The 14,447-nt window shown below is 44.2% G+C and overlaps 1 protein-coding gene across 1 annotated transcript in view; it reads right to left on the bottom strand.

Annotated features, from left to right (window-relative positions):
* Positions 1-2,478: 2,478 nt before the first annotated feature.
* LOC144124326 (BOS complex subunit ncln-like) overlaps positions 2,479-14,447 on the bottom strand; it is a 13,513-nt gene continuing 1,544 nt past the window's right edge. The window contains exons 2-6 of the mRNA XM_077656960.1: positions 11,964-12,084; positions 8,225-8,391; positions 7,078-7,131; positions 6,876-6,954; positions 2,479-4,770 (exon numbers count right to left, since the gene is read on the bottom strand). Coding sequence (XP_077513086.1) covers positions 4,708-4,770; positions 6,876-6,954; positions 7,078-7,131; positions 8,225-8,391; positions 11,964-12,084 — 484 coding nt within the window. The 3' untranslated portion in view covers positions 2,479-4,707. The remainder of the gene's footprint in view (positions 4,771-6,875; positions 6,955-7,077; positions 7,132-8,224; positions 8,392-11,963; positions 12,085-14,447) is intronic.

Raw genomic sequence — 14,447 nt, 5'->3', positions numbered from 1 at the left:
TTAACTGCAGTTACTACCTGGCTCGTGTATCAGTCCAGTAACTGAGGATGCCGCGGAGAAAAACACCACATCGAGGTTTCCTGAAATATCCCGATTAAGACCAATCGTCTATATATTGAGACTTTTTTAACAGGTCCCATTTACTTGCTTGCTCGCAACATTTTATCTTCATCAGCCTTGGATATATATATATATATATATATATATATATATATATATATATATATATATATATATATATATATATATATATATATATATATATATATATATATTCACAGAATATTTTTAGAAGCCTTGCTCAAAGTAAAGCTGTGGAATCGCTATTGGACATTACCAGTTCGATCTCGCTGGCCAGTTTAGGTACAAAATGCATGCACAATGCATTTTTGAACACTGCTCTCAACAAAAAGGCGGGCCTGAATGGGGTTTTTCGATAAGCAGTGTGCAGTCTTCCCCTTCCGCCTCTTAAATCTGCCTATTTTGGGCGCTCATTACAAGCAAGGGTATGACGCGAAAACGTATTGGGTTAATTCCCATTTTGCAGGTCATTGTTTACTTTTTTTTTATTCTGGTACCTACAACGCTCGAAGCGTCCATTAGTGTGTGTGTGTGTGTGTGTGTGTGTGTGTGTGTGTGTGTGTGTGTGTGTGTGTGTGTGTGTGTGTGTGTGTGTGTGTGTGTGCGTGTGCGTGCGTGCGTGCGTGCGAACCAGCGAATTTTAGGGCAGGCCTTTAGGGCGGGGGAAGGTACGTCACGTGATCAGATGATTTCATAACTGTCTCAACCAATCAGTGAATTTTATGACAGACCACCGGGTATTTCCCGTGATGAGGTTTCCGTTTGCTGCCGAGCAGGGGGAAATAGGGGATGGGGAGAGGTGACATGTCACGTGACGTGACGTCGTAACTGTCTGAACTAGTCGGCGAATTTTATGACTGAGAACAATGCTGTTTTTTTTTCCCGCATTCTGTAACAGACCACAGCACCGGGTTTCTTCTGGCTGTTACGACTGGCCGGTGGTTTGGTTTATGGGGTTTGACGTTGCAAAGCGACTCGCGCTATGAAGGACGTCGTATTGCAGGGCTGCGCTAACATCGCGCAGTAAACGGGCCTAGCATTTCGCACCTCACAGACTGAATCCCTCATGGTCGATGTCTGCTCTCCGGTTAGGCATTCCTCCGCACTCGAGAAACGCGACTCCTTCCACGGTAACCACCCTCCGATTACGCGTTCCTCCGCTCGTCATACCTTCCTCCTTCTGCGGTAACCAGCCTCCGAGGGGTTTCCATGGCTACGCACCCATCGGTTTCGCCGACTACTACTGTTACTAAAGCGAACGCAAAGCCCTAGTAAAATGACGCGGTTGGCAATGCGAAAGCATTACTTTGCTAGGTTGGCGAGGTCGTGTCCGCAAAATGTGTCGGCAGCCGTTGTGTCATTCTCAGAACAGTTAGGATCAAACGAATGATTGCAATCCATAGAGTATGATGTGAGGGTGACGTGCGACAAAATTTGGTGTCAAAAGGATGATCAGTTAATTAGAACCAAAAAAGTCGAAAAACCGTCGAAATAGCGCAGGCGTCGATAAAGCGAGCGGACGGGAAAACAACCATGGACGGCTGCAACGGATTGAAATGTGTTTCATGAGTGATAATTAATCGAACAAAAAGTTCGATTTACATACAGTAATTAGCTAATTAATTAGAAGCAAATGTCGTTGGACGGCCGCAATGGGCGCCAAATTTAAAAAACAAAATGTGTGATTGAGCTGAAAGGGGGATTTATTTACAGTAGCTATGCAAACCTACTTCTGAAATTCTCCTTGGAGGAAAAAAAGAGGAGAAAAGTGAGGCGACGGGTTATCCTCAAAACACATGCTTTTGCATTCCTCCACGTAAGCAGACCTAAGTGCCCTCAGAATTTTTTAAAAGCGTGCCTACTTACCGTCAAGAGGGTACTTATGATTTATATAAACGTCGCAAATTCATGTTACGCAAGTGTTACATGGGCGGCGCCTCCAGAGCTCTTCGTGCGCTGTTCCGGAATCGAGCAGAGAAAGGCCTTTCCCTCTCCCTGTCCACTTATTCCCGCTAGCCGCGAGGTAGGGCCAACATAGTTTCCTAGGGGCTTCTCTGAAGCCGTACTAACAAACTGGGGCCTTTCAAAAACAATGTAGTTTACCCCCCCCCCCCCCCCCCCCCTTTTTTCTACAAAGATGCAGTCTTACGAAAACCACCGTTTTCATATCAAGCCATAAATGAACCTTCATTGGATCTCTAGTGGTGCAAAAATTTATGGCAGCTTCATTTTCTGGCAATTATAAATCTTCCAAGTGAAGAATTCAAACTTTGAATGGAGCAAGGAAAGCATGGAACATATCATACAATGCTCTTTTCACAGAAAAAGCCGCAGTAGAAAAGCAACTGAATAGCCCCCTGCTGTAAGCATTTCTAACACCTTATAACACAAAAGAAATAGAGATTTGCCATTTATTAAGAAATGATAGCTTTCCTATAGTAATCTCAAATCCACTTTTTTTGAAGGTGCATAACTTCGAACAGAATACAGTTACAAAATTTTGGCACGTGGTGCCTCGGAAATGAATTAATCACAGACTCAGTTTTACTAAAATTGAGCAAGCAGCTCAAAAGGTGGTTTTGTTTGGTTGTTTCTCCTTGAACAGTATCTGTGGCAATGCATACCACTGAACAGATGCACTGTGTTGCAAGTATTTTTTTTTTTTTTTTTTTCCATTTGCCATTTTCGTTACAACTGCATTTCTTCCACCTTAAAAATGCTTCTGGAACGTGCCAAGGCATTGCAGAAGAACAATGAGATGCGAGATTACCCTTCTGAACAATTTTTTGGGATAGCAGGCTGTGTGCCACAAACATACGGCAAGATTTACATGACCGTGTAGTACATTAGCCACTGGCTTTTGTTTACTCACCTCACTCTGAAATGGTTTAAGAGCCACTTTTCGGTAGGAGGTCAAAATGCCACCTCATTAGCCAGCCCACAAGCTCAAACGTACTAGCTACCAACAGAATCACATGCCACATTCAGCTTTCAGTGGGGCAAGTGAAACTCGGTAAAGCATGGGCCCAGGCTAGCTGGTAACTCAACTTGGACATAAAGCATGCAAAAAGACAAAAACTCAAGACAAAACATGAAGTACATTTCTTCTGAAGCAAAGTCTGCGTCGTGTGTTGTCTTGATCACCAAAAAGGCCTCTCCCATATCCCTCCAGTTAACCGTGTCTTTTGCTAGCAGCAGCCACCCTATCCATGCAAACTTCTTAATCTCATCCGCCCACCTGACTCACTTTCCTTCGCATGGAATCCATTCCATTACCCTCAAGGACCATTGGTTACCTTGCTTTCACATTACATGCTATGTCCATGCCCATTTCTTCTTAATTTTAAACTAGGATATCCTTAATTTGAGTCTGTTCCCCGACACATTCTGCTCTCTTCCTGTTACACCTACCATCTTCCTCTCCATAGCTAACTGAGCTGTCCTTAGTTTATGTTCATCCCTTTTCGTTAGCCTCCATGTTTCTCTAAGGCAAGTGAAACTTCTGGTGGCCTGTGGCAGTAAACACAGTCTTGATTTTGACTTCACAACCGCATACAATTGAAAGCACTCGGCAAGACAGCAAGGGCAAGCATGCCAAAAGACTGCACAGTGGTTGAAAGTGTAATCTGAGAGCAGCAACATTGCAAGAGGAGACCTTATACGACCTTATCTTGATGCACATCATGTGTAGTTTCACCATGGTTATAACAGTTGCACCACAAGCACCTATCAAATATGCAATGATGGGCTTATCCTAAATAAACTAATGACTGCAGACCATGCAGAGATGACTGTTTTGTGTCACTGTCAGGCCTAGGAGCCATTCGCTTCATGTTTTTGTAGCCTGTGGTCACAATAACATAAAAAAAAACTCAAATTCTATTTTGTTTGAGCTGGCAAGAAAAGACATGCACACAGTAACATTCAGACTAATTTAATAAATGGTATGTATAAGGGCCACACACAAAAAAGTCAACAATGCCAGTTGTTTTCAGAACTCTTCAGCCAACAAATGAGTAGGCCCAGCATCCAGTTAAGTCCAAAGTGCACAATATTTGTGAGTTGCTTCAATAACTTTGGGTCCCACTGTATCATTGGTTACTACTAGGTACCCCCTATATGTGCAAAAATGTGTATATTACAGTACTATATACAAATTGACAGCACTTACAGAACAGATAACAGCACAAACTACACCTATCACATTGAAAAAGGCATGATGGGTCGCAAGAAAGGCAATGCTGCACTGACACTCCCAAATCCGCTCACAATCATCAATGCCCTCAAGTGTGGCACAATGCAAGCTGGCACATTTCAGTACTGCTGTCCAAGAAAGACAAAATTCTCACCCACTACTCCACCGGACCAAACAGCAGCTATAAAGACATATGCAAAGAGAATCGAAAGACAGTGAAAGGCAATGACCATGTGACAGTGCTAAAGACAGGCGCTTTAAACAGGTGCACTATGATGAACACTTAGACATGTTCTCAAGCATGAAAAGATTCTGGTCCGACAGATGCTGCCTGTGCAGACACCGGCCCTCTTCAAAGCAGGTGATGTGATGATTGTGGCAGGCAACAATGGAAGAGCAACACTGACACAACGCAGGCTTGTGTTTGACGTTCAGTTCACCTTGGCCTTGGGCTGGGAGAACAGGCCGACCACCCTTTGCACATGGTGGAAGTTCTGTGGGGGTAATAAATCAATTGATCAACCTCTATTTACAGAAAATGCACACACGCATGCACACATTATTATAGTACACAGGTCGGAGGTTCCCAGAACTCTGGTGCAAGTTGTGAGAGAGGTCCTTAGAGTACACATGTCTACAGACACCCAGCAAGTGGGGCTACCAGTCTGCAATCATCTGGCATGCTAGCGGGCAGCATGCTGCTTCAAGAAGTTTGCCGCTATCATGCGTGCTCCCCATTGTGGCTCTTGCACAGCAAGTAGGCACTGGGATAGCATTTGCATTGTCCTGTCTGGTGTAAACACCAGCATACACAGTCTGAGGCACTGCTGCATAGTGCTGGAGCGTGAGCAGAATGACTAATCACCAACATGATTGCACTGTCTCAAAACATCCTCAATGAACCGACACAGCATTTAATCTCTTTCAAGCATCAAATGATTTTGATGTATGTGTGCACCTTGTCAATGCTGAAATGGTAGCAGTGCGGTATTCACCAAACAACAGCAGAATGAAGTGCATTTATTAGATAACGAGGAAAAGGAAATTACATATGCTATGGCAGGCAAACTAGCAGGTGTAAGCAAAATGAGGTGTCAAACCATTCAGTTGCGTTCCAAAGCTTCTGACAGTTTATAAAGCACAGCACTGGAGAAACACTGGCAGCACGACCACCACCAGCACAATCTGTTTGCATAATGTAATAACAGACCACATTCTATCACATTCATACAGGATTGGACATGATGGCTCAACTGGCTACCTGTCCATTAACTATGTAAATATGACCAAGTAAAAAACAAATCGAAGGGAAACTTAAGCCCCGCCTTTAAGGTATGACGCAACAGGGGTTCTTCTTGCCCACACAGACACAGGCACTGTTTCCTCTTTCACAATCACAATCATTATGTGAAAGACTTCATAACATACATATAAAGCCCCACTTTAAACAAGCTGTACAAACGTGCCTGCCAGGCCCTGCAGTAGCGTGTCTGACTCGCAACCCAAGGGTCATGGGATATAGCAATGAGTCTGCTGTGTAGCAGCTTGAGAAGTTGCTAGTGAAGTGAGTTGTCATCAGCTGCATGTTTTTATGAGGATGAGGAGGAAGACTGCTGCTGTAAAGACTGCCCACGTACTTCGTGCATTACTCGCGGTTGCTCCGATCGCTGAAGGTATGATGCCTTGCTGGTGTGGCTGGCGCCATCTATGGGAGCCTCTTGTAACAGCCAGTTTTTCGACCAATCCAGATTTTTTGTAACAAGAATGTCGACACCGGCTCTACTGCAGAACGGGGGCCTTATGCTATCGCGTAAAACAGACTGTTTCCATTACAACAAGTACCATTAAAACTTGCCCATCAATGTTTACACGTCACAGATAATGTCTTGAGGCATGTTCAAGCATACGCTATGCTAATGACCCCACTGAAAGCACTCTTGTGACAATATTTTGTGCACATTTAATGGTGCAGAAAAGGCGGTGAGCACAGTCTGAAAACCCTTATGTTATGAAAACAAGGACAATATATGAAATTATTCATTACTGAAAACACCGCAAAGGACGAGACAAAAGATGGCCAACATGAGCACTGGCAATTTCATTTCAGAAGGCACAAAAATACACACTTCGAACGAATGGAAGTACACAACTAAGCATTACTGATAAAAGGGGTCACATGCCCAGCCTTGGTGCTAACAACAGCAAAAGGCGAGTGAAAACAAAAATATACTAAACATAAACAACAATAATAAAGAGATGTGCACTTGCATTAGCCTATTTGTTTGAAGCTGTTCGAAGCCTATACTTTCATGCCTTCTGAAATAAAATCACCAGTTGAAAGTCACGCTCGTACTGTCTGTACTCTATTTTCCTTGTGATTCGCGTTGCTTTTAAGAATGAACCTACACCAACAAGACCAACTTCCTACGCTCATATACAATTGTCTTTCATGTCCCTTTAACATGACAAGCAGCAATCGCCATCCGTATGAAAATAGAATCCGTTGGCGACTCAACCGCTATCCGGACACCATACTATAGCATGTTTTCTTTCCTTTTGACACATTGTTAGAAATTTGTCTTAAGGCTACAGAACTTACCACAATAATGAGGTACACAGTTCCCAGGTAGGCACCGATAAACGCTGCCAGGAACAAGTCAAACACAGCAGGCTTGACACTGCATAAAAGTGAGAAAAAGAAAAAGCATCGCTCTTTACACCAGATGTATGTTACGTGGCACTCATTGCTAGAGGGTAGCACAAACATGCACCACTGACTGATAAAGGAAAAGTGCACCAACCTGTAGGCATTCATGACGGCAACTGGAGTGTCATAGAAGACAATTTCTGGATCCCTAAAGGAAACCATAAAATAGATAAGTTTCAAGTGCAAGATGCCACTTAACTGTACTTATACAGGCGAGAAGGAAAATGCCTACTTTTAAAGTAATTGCTTGCAATCTAGCTATAGTTCAAAGAAAAAAAAAAAACGATTGCCTTCACATTAAAGCCACTCTATGCTGCTCCACCCAAGAAAGCAACTGAGAATTTAACATGCATGTGCCATCTCTCCTTTCGTGTACACAAGGATATTGCCACAAATGCTTAGCAAAAGAAAGGAACAGCACCCACTACTTCACTGGCCATCTTTTTCAATGGCAATGGTGCTCTGTCCAAATTTAAACCAGATCATTCTCAGGTATACAATGCAGCTTTGTGTGCTCAAGTTCAGATACAGTCACTCCCACTTATAACAGCTGCAGATATAATGAACGCTCGCTTATACGAACGAGGGTGGTGCCACTGTAAAACTGTGCATTAGGCAATGGCACTGCATCTCAGATACAACGTACAACTGCAGCTTTACTGCTCTGTTAGAGTGAATGAAGAGGTGCTGAAAACTCTGCACCACATTGGTGGTGCTCCCCGAAAGCACAAAAACCGAAAAGCAACTCCAAGCCTCTGTGAGAATGTGGCGACAAAAAATTAAAAAAAAAAAGATGAGAAAGGTGTCACTGAAACTACCGGTGGCGGTAGAGTGGTGGCGTAGAAGGTCAATCAGTGAGTTAGAGAATGTGTGTGTGCGTGCGTGTGTGCATGTGCATGCGTGCACAGGAGGGGGGGGGGGGGGGGTGAAGAGCGCATGCCGACTGCAGTGTCGGAAACAGATGCGCATAACACCACTTTTTAATGAAATAAACACTTACAACGAACTTTGGATACAACGAATGAAATCTGCACGACCGTCAGGTTCGTTATGAGCGGGCTCGACTATAGTAACACTGGCAGCCTAGAAGCATGCAGATGTGCTCTAGTGGGCTGTGCATTATGCACACACTTATCACATGTCCAGCAAAATATTCATGGCTACATAGCTAGGGCAATGCCTCCCATTCTAGCTGGCACATACAAGAAGAGCACAGAAACACAAAAGGAGACAAGGACCACCTCTTGTCTGGCCGGAAGGAAGACAACCGCACTTCCTTGAGGTGACGTGCAAGCACCTGCTCCAACATAGAGACCACCGGTGCTTTGCCCTTGGCCATCAGCTGAGCTCCTCGTGGCTGACTTGACAGCATGTCCAGCCAGGCCCCTAGGTAGTCCTCCTGAAGCCCCTGTTTGTGGTCAGAAGAGACAGACAAAAATAAGAAGATGGTTGGCTATATGCCCTCACAACTGGCATGTCTAAGGACCCTAATTTTCTGGGGCGAAAAATTTTAAAATTTCGCGAATTGAGAACAAAGAGTCCGCGAAATTCCGTGGGAGACATCAAATACTAACGCTTCAAAACGCGCCTCACTTTACGTTCTGAACCAAGGTACAAATGTATTGCCTTTTTTTTTCTTCAAACTTTTCAAGGCAGCTAAAGCAACCTTTGCCGCCAGGCTTTGAAAGCCGCCAGAGGAAGCCAGCTTTTTTAACACCTTGGGACAAAGCGCTCAGTGATAAAGTGCAAAGGAGAAGGTGGCTATGGATATGGAAAGAAGTCTGTGTGGGTAGTTGAGAGAGAGAAGGCAGAAGAAAAAAGCAATAAAGGGCAAACGGATGCAGGACTGGGCAGCTCGAAACACCGAGTAACGGGGGCACGGCGGTGATAGCAGCTGCTGTTGCGTGGGAAGCTGCGTGCATTAAAGTATTAGACTTAGGTTTGCTCTATTGTGGCACACGCATCTGAAGCACTGCCTCATAAATAACATCACCATATCTGCCGCTTCTGTATATTAGTGTGCCGTCTGCATTTTTTTTTGGAGGACCCTAAGCTAATGGTCAACGTGAATAGTTTGAGATTGCATTATAACTGTAATAATATTTATTTAAAAACTCTCTAGAGTTCACAAACTTCCATCTCGTGTTATATTCACATAAATAAGGTAAAAGATTTTCATCATACTACCGTTCCTACTGATGTCCATAGCAGCAATGGCACAAAAAAATGAATATGTGACTGCTAACACAAAAATTCCAAGAAAATTGCTTAAATCTGCTATTTTTTGCAGAATCACAGGAAATTGGGGGCCTCAGTCATGTCTGATAGCCCCCACTTTTTACATGTTACAAACCCTCCATGAGTATCTGAATAATGCTACAGACCTGGCTCTTCCGCCACCACTAAGCACTGGGCTTGCATCACTTGCTACACCTCAGTGCTCAGAACTGCACATAGTGCACAAGAAGGGTTCTTAATTTACCAGAATGTAGCTATGATTGCTTTCTGCCATTTGATACAAAAAATAAGGCGATAAGTAAATCAGCCACTTATATGTAGTTCCTGTATTAAACACTGAAGGAGAGAAAGAAGCAGCATTCAAAGCTGGCAACTCAACAAAACCAAGCCAGTAACAGAGATTACTGTGATAGGACGAGTGATGTGGTGTACTGGTAATAGCACCTGTCAGCTGGTCAGAAGATGTAGGTAAACGGTGCGCCAAAGTAAATAAAGTTCTGTCAAGAACTAGGCTAATCAGCTACTGGAAGGTCAAAGATCATTCCACGGGTTCAATTTTGTGCCTTACATTGCATGAGCAGGTAGAGATTCTGCAAAAGGCAACTAGCATGCCAGCAGGCTTGCACGCATGCAGTACTTCGCCAGCTCACACAAAAGTAACCTGTCTGCTTGTCCTTACCTGCTGCAAGCAAACCAAGTACCCCATCCGACAACCAGACGAGTCCCAGTACTGATACATTTGACATTATACACAGCAGCTCTGCACTGTGGCCTGCAATAGTGTACGCAACCAAAATCTGGTTGCTCATGTACCATAAGCTACGAACATTAAGGGACTGAATTTCACCTAGTTAGCTGGTTTTACAGTACAAGCAAAGCACTAGTGATCATAATAGATGCAAATTATCCATTAGTTCAGTGATGTGTACACACGAGGGGTGTTCAATAAAGATCTTCCCTGACCCATTTCCTTTGGACTGAGAGCAACAAAACTTGGCACATTTATTAGCCTCTCCTCTAAATAGGTTCCGCCCAGGGACACACACATCTCCCATCTCTTTGTGCCACTGTAAACACCTCACTTGTAGAAGTTGGCAGGTTGCTCCAAAAGCCAAATTGTGGCTTAGGAAATTAGTCTCATATTGTGGAAAATGCTTTGACCTCTTTGTAGGAAAGAGGTAGAAGTCTGATGGCATGAGATCCAATGAATAAGAGGGATGAGGTAGAATTTGAAACCGACAACAGGGCGCTTCCATCTCGGCAACATGAGTTGTGAAATGGGGCACTGTCTTGCAGAAGGCCTTTGGTAAACAAGCCTGTTGTTTACCTTTGGTAAACAAGCCGCCGCGATGGCGCAGTGGTTATGGTGCTCGGCTACTGACCCAGAAGACGAGAGTTCGATCCCGGCCGCGGCGGACGAATTTCTATGGAGGCGAAATGCTAGAGGCCCGTGTACTCTGCGATGTCAGTGCACGTTAAAGAACCCCAAGTGGTTGAAACTTCCGGAGCCCTTCACTACGGCGTCCCTAATAGGCTGAGTCGCTTTGGGGCGTTAAACCCCCATAAAGCATAAAGCAACCTTTGGTAAATGTGACACATCTCTTGGTTTTGATGGCCGCTCCCAATTTCCACAGCAGTGACGCGTAGTATACCCCCGTAATTGTGGTAACCTTTGCTAAGAAATCCATCAAGACTACTTTGTCCTAGTCCCAAAAGACTGCGAGCATGACCTCGCCAGCGGATGGTTGAGCATGTGCCTTCTTTGGAGGCAGTTAGTCCAGAGGCTTCCATTGCATCGACAACATTTCAGTTCCTGGATTACAGTGATGGACCCAGCTTTCATCCTGTGTGATCAGTCTGCTGAAAAAATCCTACTGGCTTCCATGGCACATCATCAAAAGAGCCTGGAAAAATTCAGCTCGTTCCTGCTTCCGGAAAAGTGTGCGCAGCTGAGGAACCAAGTGAGCTGATACCTTACAGATACGAAGATGGTCTTGAATGATATTTTACGCAGACCCCAAACTACTCGTGACATACTGGGCTAGGTCTCGTATGGTTATGTGGTGAAAGTCTAAAATGGCGGCCTCCATTTGCTGGATGTATGTTCATCGATAGTGGAGTGGGGTCGCTCTGACATCGGAGCAGTTTCCACAAAACTCAGACATCTGAATTGATGATGGCAATTCTTGACTGCATCATACGATGAGGAACCTTCCCCACAAACCTCTTTCATCTCATCGAACATCTGCCTTGAATGCGGCCTTTCAAGTAAAGGAACTTGACGACTGCTCTGTACTCCACTGGGCCCATTATCCCACCTCGCCCTGCTTCAGCACCTCTAGAAAAAGACTGTAATTGGTTCATACCTGAAAATTGGCACCTAACCTACAGAGACATATATCATTACATGTCAGCATTTCAGCATCCTGCAATAAATAGAAGTAGGTCAGGGGAGACCTTTAATGAACACCCTCGTATCAAAGCACAAAAACATTTGGTTACTTCTCTAGCAGTCATCAGAATTTGACACATCCCAATCGACCTATCTTTTTCACACTTCATTAGCATACTTGCAGTGTGTCCTGGTTTCCTTCAGCACAGCTCATTATGAAGTTTCCCCAGCCAGCCCCATTGACTACAATATAATGAAAAGAATTTTGCCACTTAGTCCATGGAAAAGGACTCAACACTTGTGCACGCTTGCAAGGCTCTACGGCTACCAAATGATAGGGAAAAACACACCAGACTATCACGGAAGACTTCCAAGCTGGTTTCACTGTCTGTCATATTGTAGAGGATGCGAGCCACGGCTTCAGCCACCACCTTCACGTTCCGAGCTAACTTGGCTTTCTCAACCTTGTCACTGCAGAAAGTTGGAAGCAGTCAGTTACGGCAAATATCCACGCAAACAAGGATAAATGAAACCAAATAAGTCACTCTCACTGACAAATGCAAACAGGGGACAAAAGCTGTATGCCAGACAGGAAGTGACTTCTGCTCTTAATTTACTTTTCATTATGGTAGTGGTATGATATAGTGGCACGGTATATGGGGTTTGATGTCCTGAAGAGACTCAGGCGATTAGGGAAGCAATAGTGGAGGGCTCTGAATTAATTTAGACTACTTGGGGATCTTTAACATGCACTGACATTGCACAGCGCACAAATGGAAAAGGTTTGGTTTTATGGAGTTTAACGTCCCAAAGCAACTCAGGCTATGAAGAACAGGAAAGGTGCGTACATGCTGTGCGATTTCATTGCATGTTAATATAAATATCCCAAGGTGGTCTAAATTTAATCCAGAGCCCTCCACTTGGTGTCCCTCACAACCAGAGTCGCATAAGGACCTTAAACCCCATGCACCATGCCACTACAGCTATGAAAAGTAAATTAACACCAAAACTCACTGCCTGTCTCTCGTACAGCAGACATACTAAGTATTCGCAACTAGAAAAGGAAGGTAGCATTTCTTTAAAAATGAAGTCACAGTTTTGAACACCATATCTACAGTTTCAAGAATACATGCAAGCAGCACCATGTCTATGTCTACTATGCTTTCATGACTAAAAACAGACATATAATGAAATGGCTCTGTTCTTTTCAGTGTTGAATGATGCCAAAGCTAGTATGGTATCAAAGTTCCAAACTCCAAATCCACAACGATGCAGTTTTATTCTCCAAGGGACGGATTCTGTTTTGCACCAGTCTCTCAATTACTAAACATAAAACTTTCAATCATCAATCCTCTGTTATGATGCAGGCTAACATTATTACATGATATGCAACAGAAGTCTTTGGGGCCAAGAAAAGATCATTAAAAATTCATTATATTTTAGAAAAAGTATGTTCAAATCCACAGCCCATCTTCTACCGACCATCTAGAAGTTTTTCATTTGTTAACTGAAAAAGCATTATATACAGCTCGCGAGGCGGAAAATCCAGTGTTGTATTTGTCCGCAGCAGACAGTCCGAAAACCCTCTATGACCTCACGACGTCATCGGCAGTGCCTACCTACATCATCAGGAAAGAAAGAAAAATTTCTTAAATAAAATTTCACTTGAAGTGGGTTTTGAACCCAGGACAGCGTAAACAGATCAGCTTCGCTGCCTACTTCATTACAGCACGGCGCCATCGCCGCAGGACAACACCCCGCGCGATAAACTGCCAGCCTCTCGCGCTGGGTTTGGATATCGTCATCTTCATCAACTTCCATTCGGGTGGCGTGAACAGATCAGCTTCGCTGGCCACTGCATTAGAGCAGTACACCTTCGCAGCAGCCAAAACACCCACATGCATGCTTTTGCATTCGCAGCATGTAAATAGTCCTAAGTGCCCTCCGTAATTTCTGGATCAAATTTTAGCTGTAATTCAAATTATAATTCCAATTTATACCTCATCTCAGTTTGTTTTCTCCCATTTTCGCAAAACAAATTTTTTCACTGTTAGCGAGTTTACGAGGAGGACATCTCGGCATCTAAAGCAGATAGAGCAAAAATTTTTGTTGTAGCATGGTGCATGCGATGTTGGGAGCAGATTTCTCGATTTATGCTTACAAAGTATTTTATAATTTAGACAGGTAATATGGGACACAAGCATAACCCACTCGTCCCCTAAGCCAGTGGAAAGTGCGCGCCCACCACGGGGAGTGAGGAGAGAAGGCATTCCTGCTTCTCACCCTGCTCCGATCAATGACATGATGTCATGACAGCTCACTGGCTACTTAGGGTTTTGGTTTTTATGGGGGTTTAACGTCCCAAAGCGACTCAGGCTATGAGAGATGCCGTAGTGAAGGGCTCCGGGAATTTCGACTACCTGGGGTTCTTTAACGTGCACTGACATCGCACAGTACACGGGAATCTAGAATTTCGCCTCCATCGAAATTCGACCGCCATGGCCGGGATCGAACCCGCATCTTTCGGGTCAGCAGCCGAGCGCCATAACCACTCAGCCACCGCGGCGGCTGGCTACTTAGGGAAGGGTAAATTCCTAAGCTTGCGAGTAACCGATTGCTCCTAATTAGGCAATACCCGAGGAATTAAAAAGAGAAGCTCGCGGCGGGAAACAGCCGCTTGCTCGCCTGTGATCTCAACATAGTAGTGACATAGTGAAAAGTACTTCTGTATAAAAATTTCCTGCTGTTTACGTGCACCTGCTTCCCCTAGATGTAAGTGATGGCTGGAGATACATTCCATTCAGCAATGATCGTGGGAGCTAGTTATGGGCCAT

This window comes from Amblyomma americanum, chromosome 3 (assembly GCF_052857255.1).
Source record: "Amblyomma americanum isolate KBUSLIRL-KWMA chromosome 3, ASM5285725v1, whole genome shotgun sequence".
In the NCBI taxonomy this organism is placed as follows: Eukaryota; Metazoa; Arthropoda; class Arachnida; order Ixodida; family Ixodidae; genus Amblyomma; species Amblyomma americanum.
Note: the sequence above shows the minus strand (reverse complement) of the source record. Positions and strands in the feature narration are given on the sequence as shown.